The sequence below is a fragment of the Pseudonaja textilis genome, chromosome 11 (assembly GCF_049901715.1).
Source record: "Pseudonaja textilis isolate UNSWEBS1 chromosome 11, rPseTex1.2, whole genome shotgun sequence".
Classification (NCBI taxonomy): Eukaryota; Metazoa; Chordata; class Lepidosauria; order Squamata; family Elapidae; genus Pseudonaja; species Pseudonaja textilis.
The window spans coordinates 2,970,578-2,988,774 of NC_142000.1; the positions used below are offsets into that span (position 1 = coordinate 2,970,578).

At 43.1% G+C, this 18,197-nt stretch overlaps 1 protein-coding gene across 2 annotated transcripts in view; it reads right to left on the bottom strand.

The window, feature by feature from the left end:
- GLG1 (golgi glycoprotein 1) overlaps window positions 1-18,197 on the bottom strand; it is an 81,292-nt gene that overhangs the window by 50,464 nt on the left and 12,631 nt on the right. For both annotated transcript variants that reach the window (XM_026714417.2, XM_087940413.1), the window contains exons 2-3: window positions 5,230-5,262; window positions 3,568-3,654 (exon numbers count right to left, since the gene is read on the bottom strand). In XM_026714417.2, the coding sequence (XP_026570202.2) occupies window positions 3,568-3,654; window positions 5,230-5,262 (120 nt within the window). The remainder of the gene's footprint in view (window positions 1-3,567; window positions 3,655-5,229; window positions 5,263-18,197) is intronic.

Consider the following 18,197-nt stretch of genomic DNA (forward strand, 5'->3'; position numbering starts at 1 on the left):
TTCTGCAGGTTGCATGGATTTCATTGGGTGTCCTGGCACACCATCTGTCATCCATATTCTAGCAGAGGAGGAATCTGGCAGGACTCCCCAATATCCCCATGTCCCAATGTCCCAATCTGCCAGCATCTCCAAGCCCCTTCCCTGAACCAAAGTTTCTCAACCATGTCGACTTTAAGACATGTGGAGTTCAACTCCCAAAATTCATGTAAATCAGTGCAAATCGATTCTGGGAGTTGAAGTCCACACAGCCTAAAGTTAACACGGTGGAGAAACACTGCCTTGGGCCATAAAACTATCAGCTGTGATATCCTTCTGAATGGGTGCAAAGGCTGAGGATTGGGGGCAATGTTTAACAGTGATTACCCCCACCCCACTTCCTTGGTGGGTGGTGCTAGCTAGAAGGGAGATCAACCAAGCAGTTACTCCCTAGTAGAGTATGGCAAGGCTCAGTGCTTATTCCCTTAAAATTTATGCTGGCTGGGGAATTCTAGGAATTGAAGGGCACACATTTTAAAGCTGCAAATCTGATAAACTGATTGACATGATGTTAATGTGTAACTTAATCCACCAATCCAGCTTTGGGTATTTTACAAGTATCCACTAGGCACTGCTGAAATGGTGGAGTTGGTTTTCTAGACTCACAGCTCCTCCTGGAGAAACAGCTGGAAGCCATGGTCAGGGGAGCCTTTGGCCAGTTTCACTAAATATAGTAGCGATACTTTTTCTTGTACCAGTGACTTAATAGTCAGAGAAAGAAGCAGGGAGGATTTGTCCAAATGGATCAGCAGTTAAACGTGGCAGTGCAAAAGTTTGTACTTTCTGACTTGCAAGATTCTATTAATGTAGTCTTACAATAAACTAGAGTTAACTCATCTGGTCGTGTTTCCTGTCCAGTTTACCTCTCTACTTCATTATGTTTTTCTTTTTTATTTCCTTTTTCTCTTTACGCCCTTCCTCCTTATGTGATTGGTTATCTAGTGGGTTTTGCTTGGAATCAGGTTCTATAGGTTGTGACGATTGCCCTCCCCCTTCTGCCTCAATTGTAGTTTAAAGCCCTTTTGATAAGATGAGCCACTTGTTTCCTTTCAGTTCCTGTGAGATTCACTCCATCCCATCCCTTCATGGAGTTAGTTCTGCAGACTGTGGTCTAGGAAGCTGAAGTTCTGTTGATGACACCAGTTTTTGAGCCAGTGGTTTGTTTCTAAAATCCTTTGCTTCCTCATTGGTTGTTGGCCAATTGGAGGTATAGATGGAAACATCGCTTGTGTCCCTAATTCTTTGACTTTCTTCCCTAGCTCTTCGTAATCTCTTGTTATTGTTCTCAGAGTCACTGTTGTGTCATTGGTCCCCACTTGTAGAAGAAAGGGGTAGTGATCTGTGGGGTTGATTATTTTAGGAAAGTACTCAGTTACATCTTTGATTTTTGCTCCAGGGAGACTATTTAACGCCCTCGGTTGACTGCCTGGTCTGCAGACTACAATTTCTGTTCCCCTAAGAACTGAATCTCCTATCACCATTATTCACCTTTTTTTTCTCTAAGGAAGTCTGGAATACTTTTCTTCCTGTCGTAGGAATGCTGGGTTGTGTCCTCTTTTTTTAGAAACTATTGATGAATGCTCTTTTGTGAGTGTCTGAATATTTTCTTCTAGGGGGAGAATATGAAAGCAACTGTTCAGTTCCAGAGGGGCTTCCTTGGAGTAGCTTCATTCACTACGATGTTAGTGTCAATTAAGCAGTAGAAACAGGTATACTGATCATCTTAAGAAACCCTCCCAGCAATTTCACAGATGCTCAGAGATGGAGCCCTGTAGCATACAAGGATAAATGACACATATTTTTATCACTCTTTTGAAACCAGGGCTTGAGAGAGGAAGAAAAGCACTGGGGCAGCTTTCTTCAACTTCCTTGCAATTGTAACACCTATACTGGATGCCAAAGTCAGAAAGACTCCTCACACCTCCCAGATGCCATCAAACTATGATCAGTGGCACCACATACTTCTGAATAATCCAAGCAATTAGAAGCTTTGCACCGATTCCACTTCTCCTTTCCGATAAGGTGTTCCCTACTTTCCCCAGCGGCCTACTCAAGGCGGTTGCAATTCCAAAATTAAAAGCAAATCAAACTCAGCACAGAATTCCTGTGTCGTCAGTGGCACACACTGGCACAGCAGATGTACCCAGTTATCCACTCAAGCACCATGCCAAAGGAGGGCAGTTTGTAAACAGTACCAGCTGGAAAACCTGGTATGGTTCACGGAGATATTTTTAAAAACCTGATCTCATAACTGCCTCCTCTGAAGTAGCCAGCACATTTTCTTAGCAAGCCCTCATTATCACCAACGCTTAAATAGACATTATCAATTGAAATAAGGACAAATAGAGACAGGTGCAGCCTGCAGGTGGAATACTAATGTTCCAGGAAGAGACTGAGATTTCAGCTCTTTCCCTCTTCCTTGCAGCTTGTATTTAATTCATTTATCATTTTAGGAGGAGTCAAGGTTGAGAAGCTCTGCTCTATTGTTTTCCTGGGATTAGTTCCACTTGCAGCCTGAAGATGCTCATGGGTGGAATCCAGTGTCCAGTTTAATTTGCACAACATTTTCCAACAGCAGAACCGGTATGGGAGGCCCTGGAGCTTCAAAATCTGACAGAATAGGATAAAGTCTGTTAAGGAGAATCTTTGTAATTCTTCGGCTCAGATTTTGGGTCTACAACAACCTGCCAAGGGCACTCTCCACAAGACAACTCGCCATGGGACAAGGGTTACGCTAATATCAAACAAATGGTGGAATAAAATCATTAAAGAAAAGATGCCAAAAGAGGGACAAAATGAAATGAGAATGACCCAAAATACAATAATTTTTAAATTACTTCAAATAAATAAACCGAACTGTTGAATTGTTCTGGAAAGTTGGTCGTGGCGAGTCGTCCCCCAGCGAATCAGCCGAGGCGAGTTGGCCATGGTGGATTGGCCGTGGCAAGTTATCCTATTCTGTCTGTTTTTGAAGCTCCAGGACTACCCATAGTGGTCCTGCTCTTGGAAAACGTTGTGCTAGTTTAGCTGGCCACTGTATTCCACCCATGAGCATCTCCAGGCTGCAACTGTAACCAATCCCAGGAAAACTATAGTACATCTTAAAAGCAGAGCTTCTCAACCTTGACTCCTCCTAAAATGAGAAATGAACTGTGCATCTCCTACTCCCTCCATCCCCAATGCATAAAATTAATTGCATTCACTGGGGATATGGTCGGACAAGAAATAAATGCACCACATTTAATGATGAGGATCCTGAATCGCAGACTGAGAAAGGAGCTTAAAGCCCCCATTACTTTTTAATGCATTGCTCTCACAGTTAGCAAAAAAGCATAGACAAAATCTGGAATGGAGGTTAGTGGGTTTTTCTAAGCATGTTTCAAATTCTATAAAAAAAGAAACAAAATCAGTTCTGAAGGTATTTATACTTTTTGGAAGAATAACTCAATGCTTTTATCTTTTACTCTCTGTTTTTCAGAAAAAGGTAGTCAGGTTCCAGCCTCTGCCAACTTCACTCCAAAATCAAATTACCTCTGATATAGTGGATTTGCAAACTTCTCTAGCCACTGATTCAAATTTTGGATCTGTAGTCAGGTTCAATTTGTAGTTCCACAACAGCTAAAGGGAAAACAAGAAACAAAAGACAAAACTTAGCTTTTAAAAGTGCTGCTTTGGGATCTTTTTTAAAGCAATGGCTCAATCTGATCTAACATAAATCTGACATTTTTTTCCTGTGCTTTCAGGACTTTAATTTAGATTAATTTATTGAAAACATTTATGTAGCTGCCTACTCTGGACAACTCCAAAAATATATTTAAAAAACTCTGGGCGATTCTCACAATGCATAAAACAACATTTTCTGCACATTAAACTTTGCATTCTGATCTTTCTGAAGGTAAATGAAATTTATACTTTATCTCTACATGACAGAAAGAATCCAAAAGCAAAAAGGGTAAATGGAATCCAGACTTAAGCTTTTGTACTATTATTCCATCTTGCTACCATGTCCAAGCAGCAAGCCACTCCACCAGTATGGGAGTGTTTTTCAAACCTGGCCGCTTTAAGAAGTATAGATTCCAACTCCCCGAAATCCCCCGACAGCCATGTTAGGTGGGATCTTTGGGAGTTGAGGTCCATGCCTCTTAAAGTAGCCAAGGTTGACAAACAATGGTGTATATGTATTTGCATTTCTTATTTGTTGATATGCTTTCTTTAATACGTTTTTACTATTATAAGCCACTGAGTAATTGTTGTGGGCAAATCAATGACAATTAGCACAGAGAACTTTTAGGGGCACAATTTGTGCTTCTAAATACAGGTGATAGAATAGAGGCGAGGAGTGGGTACTGGACACGTGAATCTATTAATTAAAACTCACACCAATGCAGCTAGAGAGAGAATGGTTCTCTTTTCCTGTGCTCCAAAAAGCTCAGAACTATGTGGTGAGAACTGTTACTCTATCCTCCTGAGACGTTATTTTCAGCACAATACAGCCTTCTTTTGCCCTTGAAAGGGGTGTGTTTGTGTGTGTGTGCGTGCACCTGTTTTGCTTTAGTTCTCTATGCAAGGAAGCCGGGTGCAGTGTAAATGCAGTGCCAGCCACCCACCCACTTTTTTGTCTTTGAAGTTCATTGAAATCACCACTGGAGTAATCAAGATGGCCACTGGAACAATGCTGGAATTGCACTTTATATATGCACTCTGTGAGGGAGCTGTTCTTTATTTTTTGCACGAACCTCTTCCAAAAGGTCTCTTCCAGCACAGAGCAGCAGAGACCAGAGGTGAACTGGTTGCAAAGAGGAGCAAAGAGATCCGGGCAGCAAAAGGAGAAATGACTAAACAATGAGCTGACTGAACAGAAATTGTTTTAGAGCACGAACTTAGTAAGTGCTAAATTCAGGGAAATGTATTTGACTGCATTCCTCTCAGAAGCTTAAAGGAAAATGATTGATTGATTGTACACATAGAAAAGTTTTGCCTTTCAAGCACAATGCCTTTCAAACAAGCATTTCCCAACAAACAGAATTCCGATTTGACTACATAGGCAGCCATAGAAAAGTAAAGAAAGCTGAGCCTTTTCCATTTGGATGAGTTGGTCAGGATCCCACGAACTTCCCTTTTGTGAAAACAAATGTGCTCGGTGCTCTTGAGACAATATGTGCCAAACCATTTTTTTTCAAAAAGCACACTTACGTGGTTGCAGTCAGAAGAGATTTCATTATCCGGCTAGAAAGAGAAAAGAAAAGAAAATGGTATTAATTCAGAGGTCAGGATACCCTGTTTTCCTTCCCCACAAATCAGCCAACGTCTCAAAGTAATGTGCATGATCCGACTAACCTAGCAAACCTCTCTGCCAAAGTGAGCAGCCCACCGATTAAATACCAGCTTGTTTTGTCTAACAAATGGCTACCATCAAGGAATTAGCTTCAACTCAAGGGCATCAACTAAGTTTCTTTTCCGAATGTTCCACTTAGGTTGCTTTTCCACAAGTCTTATTTCATAAAGCAATCTACTTTAGACAAGCTGGCGCTCGACGCAATAAAGGCCAGCAGGATTTCGCTAATAAAGCTTCAATCGTTTTTAAGATGGTGGAACACTTCACTTTTTTTTTCTCCTGGCTATCAGTCACAACTGCAATTATGAATTAACATTTTACGGGAAGGAGAAAGGCTCACAATGGTGAGAGCATCACACCATTTGTTTCTGACCTGATCTAAGCAAAAACCAAGAAGTCAATTCAACAAGTATCTTAAGATGAATGGGATCTTTTCCCTCCAGATGTGACTGAAACCAAGGACCAAACTCAAGGAGATTCCACTGTACACATACACACCCGACGTAACGCAGAACAAGTTTTCCTCACGTGCCTTTGGCTTATATCCTATGTCTATTTAGAGTACCACTTCGCTACCCTGAAATATTTTCCACCATGTTTAAAAACGTATGTTGGTTTACATTTGCCCCCTGATACCCTTCATTTTTCTTATACCCACTACACTTTTTCCCTTTGTCAACTAGGCACAATCCTGGACACGGGACACTCCAAAATGCTCATAAATTTAATGCTGGATTACAGCCTCCATCAATTCCCTATCAATATGGGTCACGGGTTGAAGGAGACTTCCACACACAGCCAAATTGTTAACTCAGGAATCCATTCAAGTTCGCCCTGACTCTCTGGCTTCCTCCCATATTGCTTATTTATAAAATTTATTGGCTGCCCATCTTACAATAACTCTTGGTGGCTTACAGTTACATATACAGTTAAAACATAAAAAATTAAAATCAGACATTAAAACCAAGGGCAGATGGGGAGGATGGGGGCTGAGGGGACAGGGGAGATCTGGTTTTACTCAATCAACCACCTCCATTGTGCTATTCACTGGTGCCACAAGCCAACTGGCACAGCCACGTCTTCAGGCCCTTACGAAAAGGTAGGAAGGTTGGAGCCAACACCGCATAAAAAGAGAGCAGGGGAGATGTTCTCCAGAGGGCAGGAGTCATAGCATAGAAGGCCCTCCTTCTGGACCCCTTGGGCTGATGGGACCCCCAGCATGCCTCCTCTGCCAGCACGAGTGGGACGGGCCAATCCCAGTGGGGTGAGACGGTCTGAGTCCATGCCATGAAGGGCTTTGGTCACCAACACTTTGAATTGCACCCAGAAGCAGACTGGTAACCAATGCAGGGCAATGGTGTTACAGGAGCCATTCCTGGGATGTGGGAGAGGGCGCAAAATTACCCTTCCAAATGCTCTTCAGGGGTAGCCCCATGTACAGCGCATTACAGTAGCCCAGCCGTGAGATGACCAGGGCCTGAATGACTTCAGCGCAGGGAATCCTATGGCCCGGGCTGGGACACGTCCTGGTTCACCTGCGACTACCCAACAGCCTCCCACTCCAACAAGACCACGGGACGCAACCAGACAGCCTTCTCTCCTCGGTTACTTTGGAGTCTGCACTGGTTGAGCTGGGATTTCTCGTCACAGGAGGCTTCCTACCGAACAGGCCACGGTCCAATCAGCAGGGTCAACAATTTGGAATTGTGGGAGCTCAATCCAAAATGTCTCGAGGAAATCCCCTTTAAGGGTGCAATCACAATTGGACCCAAAACGTATGTGGCTAAGCGAGGCAGTCGTTAAAAGTGAATTTTCCCCAATTTTATGATTTTTCTTGCCACCATTAAGTGGACCACTGCAGTTAAGTGAATCACCTGGTTGTTAAGTGAATCTGGATTCCCCATTGACTTTGCTTGTCAAAAGGGGGTCATGTGACCGCGGGACACGGCAACCGTCATAAATAGGAACCAGTTGCCAAGCATCCAAACCATGAGCCACTTTTTTCAGTGATGCTATAACTTCAAACAGTCCCCCAATTAACTGTTGTAAGTCGAAGACTACCTGTACAGGTTTTACAGCTACAATTCAGAATGTTTCAGGCTTCCTACATTTTATCCAAACAGCTTCTTGGAAGGAAGGAAGTAGGAAATGAAGAAGCCATCCTATGTCAGAGGAAGTTTGAAGTTTCACACGGGAGCCGCTTTGGTCTAATGGTTAGAGCACCAGGCTAGAAAATGCGAGATGGTAAGTTCCAGTCCCATCCTGAGCACAAAAGTTAGGTGGATGACTTTGAGCCAGTCACTCTCTCAGCCCACCTCACCTCACAGGATTGTGGTGGTGGGGGAAATAGGAAGAGAAAGGAGTATTAGGTATGTTTGCTGCATTTAAGTTTTTATAAAAATAATAAAGGTGAGATTAAAAATAAATGTTCATAACATACTGTAAACACAACACAAGGTGATAATTTTAGTTTAATGTGTCAATGCACACTATGGGATCACTATCTTCCTTATTTTAACCAGGGGACCAGCTCCATTTGCAAACTACATCAACAGAAAGTATTCAAAACAAAAGCATACAACTTTTTTCTGTCCAAAGAACCACACTCCAAGAAATCAGACTAGGACAAGAACTACTTAAATGAGAGTCCTATCCGGGCTTGTATTTAATCATTTCACCTCTCATTTAAACATTTCACTTTGTAAACCATTTGTATATCTTAGAATCCATATAGTTGCTCTAAGACTTCTGCTCTGGGACAATTCTAGAGAAAAGAGACATGCAAGGCTATATTTCATTTGGCTTTTCTAAGACCAGATTATGGAGTGAAGCAAGACAGACTTGATACGGTCTTTCAATATAATCTACATCCCAGCAAGCAGGATGTGATATTTATAAAAGCAAAGTAGTTCTCTTCTCCATTTTTGCCACTGCCTATTAAATATAGTTTGCGAGCAAAAGAAAGTTGCCATTCTAAATTTTGACAGGCCTATTGAAGGATATCTCCCTTCTGGGACAAGGCTCCCTCCTTCCCACTCTTTGTGAATAAGTGTTCAACCCTATCCTTTCTTCAAAGACTAACAAGTTATGATTTTATATCAGCATAATGCTATTTATACAACGATTTTAAAGCTCATCTAGCAAAAGCTTACAATTAAGGTAACAGTAAATCAATTACCCATAACAGCCCTTGGTTCTTGCTTCAAAGACTAAGTACAGGTTATGGAGGAATATATTCAGAATTTTGACTCATTCACAGTAGAAATTCGAAGCTTCAGCCACCAAGCACCTAGAAATTAACTAGCCTTACTAACTTGTCCCCCCCCACAAAAAAAAGACACTTCCTGGGTTCTTGTGGTGCCTTACTAAATTTATACTTCAAAAAGAACATGACAACCAAGTTTTTAAAGCCACAGGAATGCCGTTCGTTCAATCTGGATTCCACAGAAGATTATGAACTCTTCCTTTAGGACGTCTTAATATTAACTTAGGTTAACAAGCAGGTTAGCTTGGTCGCTCAACAGTGAGACTCTGGTGAGGCAGGCACAGCAGCGCCCGCATTTTCTGCATCGAATTGGAAGAGCACATCTTCCTCCTGCTGTCCTTACCACTTTCTAGAGAGGGAGGATTGAGAGCATCCTGTCGTATTGTATTACTTGTGGTTTGGAAGCACCGGTACTTTGGACAGGAAGGCTGTGCACAGAGTGGTGAGGACGGCAGAAAAGATTATTGGGAGTTCCCTTCCTTCTATCCAGGACATGGCACATAAGCGCCGCTTGAGCAGGGTCCAAAGGATGCTACACATCCTCGCCATGACCTGCTTTCCTTGTTACCTTCTGGGAGGAGGGGGCTTCATGGTATCCGAAGCAGAACAGCTAGATTCAGACACAGTTTTGTTCCATATAGTATCAACCTTCTGAATTCTCAAAGTTTTCTCTCTCCGCTTATGTATTCAAAACGGACAGTGATTCCGATTCTCTGTGTGTGTGTGTGTGTGTGTGTGTGTGGTGTAGCCTGTGTATATGTGTGTGCATATATGGGTGTGTGTGTGTGTGTGTGTGTGTGTGTGTGTGTGTGTTTTCTGAGAGCAGGCAACAGAATTTCATTTTTAATGTGTGCCAGTGTGCCCACAGTAAAAAGAAAAAATGACAATAAAGGTTATCTTATCCTACCTGACTGACAGGCTGCTTTAATCCTAAACTAGCCCGTATCATTGATACCCCTTTTGAACTGTGGACCAAACTGGCTTCCCACAGCAATCCAGGAAAAGGATGTCCTAGGTAACAAGAATGAAAAGCACTGAACTATAAATCTGGCTGTGCTGCTGCAGCAGCCTTGAACTGCAATAAAATTTGGCTTCTATTCATAAGGAGGACCTATGAAGGATGTCTCTAGAGCAGCCAATCTGCTTCCTGAAATTGCCACCACTTCCAGAGTATTCAAGGCTAGTAATTTAGGTCGCTTTTCAGTAGGCTGTAATAATAGGCTTCGGGGCTTTCTAAAATGGTTAAAGATGGAGGTATTTCCTTCCAGAGACTCAGAAAAGCAAGGCTGGCTGAAACTAGGCAAGCCAAACAGCATTTCATGTCTTAGCAGAGAAAGAAGTTGCCACGGCTGAGCTGATGTCCTGCAGAGAATGAAATATATTTCATTTATTTTACTATATTTAGAGCCCACTCAAATCATAGCCGATCTGGGCAGAGTAAAACACTCTCCAAAAATGGGGAAGCTTCACCCCACCCCACCCACTTTTCATTCTACTCCCTCCCTCCCTCCCCATCTTTTATTTATAGTTGATAAGTTGCATTTTATAGCATTTTATTCTTAACGTATATTTATTCTTTTTAACACTGTAAGCCACACAGAGTCACCTCCTGGTGAGATGGACAGCAAACAAATGTAATAAACAAATATTAGCAACTAATATAATAATAAAAACCCTCAAAAGTGCCACTCCCCTGATCCAATAGCTTCCTATGCCCTATTTTTGAAATATCTCTCAGCAATTTAACACGTGTGGCTTTCAACTCCCATGATGCCACAACATGCTAGCTGGGGAACTGTGGAAGGCCACGTACCTTAAAACTGCTGAGCTGAAAAATAAGGCTTCAGAATGCGGGCCTCCTTTACCACAAGAGGAAGAGGATGCCATAAAAAGGGAGCCACCAATGTTGGGGACTGCTGGCCTAATCCATGCTTCATGTGCCTCACAAGAGGGGTGCAAAACAGCCCCTCCTTAAACGAGTGGGCCAGACTGGCAGATTCAATCTTGGCAAAGCGCTACCTGATGTACCCCGGTGCGCACCGTAAAGGGCTGGGGAGAAGCATTCCCTCTTTTTAATTGAAGGGCACCAGAGGAGATAGGTAAACATACAGAAAGGTGGTAGTTAAGAGGGATTCTAAATCTTGAGAAGATATTTCAACAGCTATCTATGAACATCTTCCAAAGAGTACCAGTACTATCAAACTAGAATAGCTGAAAATGTGGGTGTTACCCAAAGTTGCATGTCTCTGTTCACTTAAATCAGATGTACTGCTGAAAAACTATCCATAATAGCCAAGCACTATCCGTGTCAGTTGCTTGTAATTAGATGTTATTCTCTATCCTGTCCTATCAGGGCTGCAACTAACAGCAGCACCTACCCAGCCCTAAAAGAGAGAGAGAGGAAGGGAGGGAGGGAGGGAGGGAAGGAAGGAAGGAAGGAAGGAAGGAAGGAAGGAAGGAAGGAAGGAAGGAAGGAAGGAAGGAAGGAAGGAAGGAAGGAAGGAAGGAAGGAAGGAAGATATATGACTGGAAAACTGAACATTCTTGATTTGAAAACAGAACATCCTGGACAAAGGCAATAAATAGTCAGTGCCTTCTTTATTGCCGCATAAGTCAGATTCAGCTTTGAAAGGACAACTTTACCTTCCAATATTAAGGAAAAGCTGTTGCTTCCTTTCAGGATCCTCCAGAAAGTGAAGGATCAATGAAATTTGCAAACTATCAAGTTTAGGGTTGTTTTTTTAAAAAATAGGTATGATAAAATTTTCTGAGAAAAGCATGACCATCTGATGCAACAAAAAACAAAAGTCTTTTCTGCCAATGAGCCCTTAGGAATATGAGTTTACCTTCATGGAGGATTATTCCAAATAGTTCTCAAATATTTATGTCACAATAAACCCATTAGTTTTTAGGATTCACTGGGAAATATTAATTGAAAAATCAGTTAAAAGGGCAACCTAAATAAAATACACTCCTTTCCCCCCCTCCTTCTCTCATGGTATGCAGCCTTAGTAAAGAGGCAATAGTCATTCAGGTATTATATGAGTAACTTCAATCTGCTTTTTACCCAGAGGAATAACTGAAATTACCTTAAAATTCAATTCCGAGGACATAAGAAAAGATGGATAAGAGCTGATTTTTTTAAAATGTATCAATAACCCCAATTTCAATCATTTGAATTGGGTTTTACCATTTTCTTAAAGCATCGTGGGGATAATGAACCCAGCACCAGAATGTAATAAACCGTAATCATAACGTCTACACGCGGTCTATGAATATGCTCATTAACTGAGCTGATTTATCCTCTTGCAGGTGGATGAATAAGCACAGCATTTGTTTTTCGAGACAAAACACCAGTTCTCGGTGAGTACGGGATTTGAGGATAGAGTAGATCCAAGTGACACTTATATAAATGGAAAGGCTGGGGAAAAGAGCAACTTCTTCTGGCAGCCTTGGAGAAACTAAGACCGAATGTCCATCATTAATTATTGAAAGGAACACTTGCACCACAACAGACTGCAAAGGGTCCCCCTTCTGGGATTGTTTTAATGAAGTTCCTGTCAGTTAAGCGCTCGAATTTGCAACCTACTGAAATGATCATCTGGCTCCCAACTGCAGTTGCCTCTTCTGAAGATGCAAAGAAAAATGTTTCCTTTTCCCATGGACTCATACATTCCCAACTGGGAAATAACTTTGGAACTGAAAAGTAAAAGATCTCTATTTTGCAGTGTCGCACCTCTACAATAGACCCCAAATACTTCATGTATGTTTTTCACATGAGCGTTATCCTGGAATGTACTCTTCATTTTTTCCCCCAATTCATGTAGAGCCATGGTTAAAAAGAGAAATGCTTCTGTGTTGTTTAAGTAATGTTTTGGTGATTTGTTGAGGAAAGGCTCGCCAAAATAGATAAGCTTATTGCCTCTTTAGAGATTAAAGTGACAGTTTCCTTATCACTACAAGGAGCCAGTTTGCTACCTAATGACATGCCCAGCATTTATAGTATCACCTCAAAACATCTGAGCTAACAATTGCTGCATAATGTGCGTGCCTACCTTCTGAAATTGAAATCTGCATCAATCCCAGAAAAATAATTAATATGCATTAAGGTTATATCAGGCAAGAAAAACGTTCTTTAACTGAATCGATGATTAACTAGAACCCCTCCGACAATGACTTCAATCATTAACATCAAGTTTTCCTGAGCAGGGCCTTAAACCATGATCTAAATCAAATTTGCTAAAATTAAGTCTCTTCCTCCCACTAAGTGGTGCCAAAATGCCAAACACCAGCACAGCCACGTTTTTCTGAAAAGCTGGAATTGGGTGGGATGGTTCTCCCAAGACACCAGATAAGGGTCAGCACAGACCCCTGAGGGGCTTTCCAAATGCTTATGCTGGCCTTGGAGCCAGAGGGTCTCACCCAGGGGTGGGCTTCAAAAATATGAGCAAAGGGTTCTCTGCCCAGTTGCTGGGTGGGTATGGCCATGGTGGGCGTAGCCTTGTTGGCCTCCTGCACCATGGGAGAGGGGCCTTTTTGCCTTCCTCAGGCTCCGGAGGCTTTGCTTGAGCCACCGGGAGGGCAAATATGGCCTCCCCGGGCTCCGGAGGCTCTCTGGAAGCCAGAAACAGGCCAGTTTCTGGTCTTCCTGAACTTCTGGGAGGTCCGTTTTTCGCCCTCAAGCCTCCACATGCGCCCTGCAGTTATCTGCATCCAAAAGGGGCCACGTGAGGGCCCCTGGGAGGGGAGGGGTGAGCAGGGCTAGCCAGGAGTGGGATTAGAGGGTTCTCCAAACTGCACAGAATCTTAGCTAGGGGCTCTCCTGAACCCCCGTGAAACCCCAGCAGCCCACCCCTGGTCCCACCCCCCCTATTCCAAGGAGCCATGCTTGTCCATGACGACGGCCACTTTAAAGAAGCACCCTGGCATGGAGCAGATCTGAGGGCCACAGATGGTTGCAGCTCGCTTTGCTACATGAAGAACTTGGATCCTGCTGCGTATTTGTCTAGATCTGCAGTGAAGGGTGCCGCCTCCCTTCTGGCTTCACCCACCTCCAGCCCTCTCAATCAGAAAGTGAAAGAAAAGGGCAGCCCGGTCTGGATGGAGAGGTAGTCCTCAACTTACAACAGTTTGCTTAGTGACCATTCATTGAAACAAGTGACTCGTGACTGTTTTTCACACTGTTGCAGCATCCCCATGGTCACATGATTTCTACTTGGATGCTTGACCACTGACTCATATTTATGATGGTTGCATGCAGGGGTGGGATTCAAAGATTTTACTAACAGTTTTGTGGGCGTGGCTAGGTGGGAGTGGCCACGTGACTGGGTGGGCGTGGCTTTTTTTTTGCAAACCCCCCAGCTCCATTTTTTTTTGCCTCCAGGGGCTCAGGGAAGCCTCCTGGGTGAAGCAGTAAGACGACAGCAAGGGGGATCTCGGAACAGCTGATCGTTGGGAGGAAAAGAAAAAGAAATATCATAAGGAATGACTGGGCAGGGCTGGCAGGACAAAATGCAGTCAGCAGTGTCACGCATGTGCGCAATGGTGCATGCGCGATAAGGACTGACTGGGCGGGGAGGGCAGAGAGGGGCGGGGCCAGCCAGGGGCATGATTTGCCCATTCTCCAAACTGTGCAGAATCGTAACAACCAGTTCGACCGAACCAGTCCGAACCAGTAGAATCCCACTCCTGGTTGCATGTGATCCCCTTTTGCAACCTTCTGACAAGAGAAGACAACAGGGAAGCCAGATTCACAGAATAGAATAGAATAGAATAGAATAGAATAGAATAGAATAGAATAGAATAGAATAGAATAGAATAGAATAGAATAGAATAGAATAGAATAGAATAGAAATCAGGATAGGATAGGATGGGATGGGATGGGATGGGATGGGATGGGATGGGATGGGATAGGATAGGACAGGACAGGATAGGATAGAATTCTTTATTGGCCAAGTGTGATTGGACACACAAGGATTTTGTCTTTATAAGATGATGAATTGTAAGGAAAAGAACACTTTCTTCTTTTTGCCTTTCCTAAGAAACAGGCAGTCAAAAAGGAAAAAAAGAAGAACGGGGGAGCACTGTAAGTTATATACTTTTAGTTTTGTTCCCCCATTGTGTCCAACGGACAGGAAGTGAGCTGACAAATGAAGGGGAAAAAAGCTCAGAATGCGAATGTTGAGACATGAGGCATTAACTGAATCTAAAACACTATCACTTTCAGCAGTTTTCATTTCTCATTTAAAAAAAAAAAAAGATTGTTATCATTTTCATAGGCTTCTAAAAACTGGTTTCCTATGCCGAGGCAAGAATAAAAATACTTACACCTAAACCAATGTCTTAACAATTTCTTGTAAAAGGAAATATTACAAGCTGTTTCTTTTCTTTTCTTTTTCCCACCCTAGAACTTCTCTCCCACCCGCCCCAAAAAAGCCACAGGAGAAAAAAAAATAAGAGAATCCCAGTGTCAGAAGGCATCACTGAGGCCATGAAGTCCAATCCTTCATTCAGGCAGGAACCACATCAAAGCATCCCCCGTGGACGGCTGTCCGGCCTCTGTCTAAATATGGCCAGCAAAAGATGGTCAACCACTTCTCTGGCTAAGTGGCACCTTGCGTCTCCCTCTAGAGCTTTTTCATCCCAGCCCATTTCTGGCGTCTTGCACTCTGGCAGCGGGCACTGGGCAACTAGTGAATGCCCAAATAATGGAACGCAACCCTCTCTCCTGGAAAATTATTTCAGTTCTATCCCACTATCATTTGCAATGTTTTTCTCTTTATAGTGTTTGTTTATTTAAGAATCACCCTATATGTTATATTATTTGGATACAGTGGTTCTTCTAAACCAGGCTTGTCCAACCAGGCCCACGGGCCGCATGCGGCCCAGGTCGCCTGCACTGCGGCCCAATGCCCACCCCAACCATTGTGCCACAGCCAGCGAGAAGGAGGAAGAGAGGCAGGCGCGAGGCGAGCACCAGGCCAAGCAGCAAGAGAAAAGGCGGGCGCCATCAGAACGCCACCTCCTGTTGTGCTGTTACCGCCACCGCTGCTGCTTCTGTCCCCGCCGGCTGCTGCCCGCTGCGGCGGGGCAGAAGCGGCGGCGGGATGGTGGTGGGGGCAGAAACGGCGCGGCAGAAGCAGCAGCGGGGTGGGGAAGGTGCCGGCGGCGGGGATAGAAACGCCGCGGCAGAAGCGCCGGCGGTGGCGGGGATAGAACGCTCGGCGGCAGAAGCAGCAGCGGGCGGCAGAGCGCCGGGCGTAGGGATAGAAACGGCGGCGGCAGAAGCGCCGGCGGCGGGGGAAAGCAGGCGGCGGCAGAGCGCCGGCGAGGGCAGAAGCCTTCCGCGCCGCTGCTTCTGCCCCCGCCGCCGGCTGCTGCTGCTTTTGCCTTCCAGTCCTGCCTCATCCAGCCTGGCTATTTGCAGGAGGAGAGGTAGGCATGAGGCAGGCGAGCTCCCCCATAAATTTGGACGGAAAATAAACTGTGATAAAAAAAACGGTGATAAAAAATAAATAATTTTAAATAAATAATTAATAATAAATAATAAAAACATCTCCCTAACTTTATTTCCAAATAAATTTAATATGTTAACTATGTTTTCTATGGTTTTGGGGGATGATTGGGTATCGTTACTGTTATTTTATTTTATGTGCGGCCCAAACCAAATTTTCATCTTCTAATGTGGCCCAGGGAAGGTGAAAGGCTGGACACCCCTGTTCTAAACGGGTTTACTGGAGATTATGGACATTCTGATAGTTAGATAACTTAGATCCTTTAAAGATAAAGGAAAAAAGTACATGCCAATATTAACTATAATTTCACATCTAAAGTTAAGCCATCCATTGCAATTTAACTCAGCTGCATAACTGGGCCTATTATTGATCACCTCTCTGTTAATCATTTATCTGCAGAAAGTAAGAACAGCCAACGTTCTTCTCATATATTACAAAAATGTACTTCTGCATGATTGCCCGGGGACAATTACTGTTTCTTCTTGGGGTTCTAAATATCTCTTTGCAAGCACAACTTCCCGCCTCATTTTTTTCTGAAGGATTTTCATTTGGTTCTTGCACACAAATGAAGTGAGCCCATAGCAAGACTCCTTTTGGAAAATATCCAGGAATTCAAGTTACCTAAAATGCTACAGAGAACCAGATCGCCAAAAGACTCTCATCCTGTTGCAGCAATTATTAGTTGCTTCAGGATTGTTCTCTTCCATTTAAGACTGAGAACCCAAAAAAGCCACCCTGTCTATTCCAAGCTGTTTAGTTACAAGAAAGGAACAATATTTTTCAGTGGTTGTTCCCAGGTTTTGGAGGTACCTTTGCAAGAGTGTCATATTTGCATAAATCACAGAAACTTTAAATAGGCATTTTTGTTTTGTTTTAAGAAAATACCTTATTTTTAAAAATGTAATCATACTGGTTTTAATAAATATACAGATAAAGTGAGGTTTGGAGATTAATTTTTTCCCTCTTGGTTTTACTTGTGTCCCTTTATGATCCAATAACTTTGTAACTGAATGGTATGCAAATTGCGTCAACAAACAGGAAAATCAAACTTCAAAATGCAATTCGAATACATCAAACCAAACTATACATTAAGGAGAAAGAAAATCTTAATATAGAGAAACATTTGACATAGTCTGTTTAAAAAATGAAAAAATGGATAGTCAGAAAAAAAATTCTCCTGTATCTGTATACTAGCTCGATACCCGTGCTTCGCTACAAAACTATGTGGTTGGTCTTAGTTTTGGGGGAGGAAAAAATGTGCCTCTGTCTATCAACATCCATTGGTATTCATCTGGCTAGCATCCTGTCAGTGTGTGAGAGAGTGGAGGGCTGTTTGGAAAGTGAAACAGTATTTGCTTGTGAGCAAAAAGACAGCAAGGAGCCTCGGTGTGGGTTAGCTCTGTACTAAAGCTGCTTGCTACTCTAAAACTGAAACGGAAACTCCTCTCCTCTGCTTGTATTTCGCATTTGGAACAGATTTCTTTCCAGGTGGGGAGGGGGAGTAGAACTCCTTAGCATCAGAGCGTGTTAATAATAATAATAGAGGAAAAACTAATGCTGTGATGGCCATTTCGAAAAATCCTTTCTTAGTGAGCACCTAGAAGCCAAGAGGAACATAAGTGCCAAATTTCAAGTTTGTAGGCTTTCCAGTATTGGAAATCAACAGATTCTGAGATTTTTACAAGTCCTGTCGATTTAATCAGCGGGATATAAAACTAATTCAAAATCATTATAACCTGCCTTATCTCTTAAAATCCAAGGCAATAGAACAAAATGAGTACAACAAAAAAGCAATATAAAGAATAAAATTTCCTGCCAAAATAACAAGGACAGTAAATAATAGAATTATATTAGAGGTGCCCAGGAGCGCATAAGTCCAATGAGTTGGCCAGATCAATAATCTACAGCAGAGATTCCCCAGCTCCCACTCTAGGGACCGACATCGGGCCACGGCATGCCAGAAACCAGTCCGCGCAAACAAAGCAAAGTCCCATCCATGGGGATGCCCCTTCTGGTTGGTCCCTGCAGCCCAAAGGTTGCGGGGGCC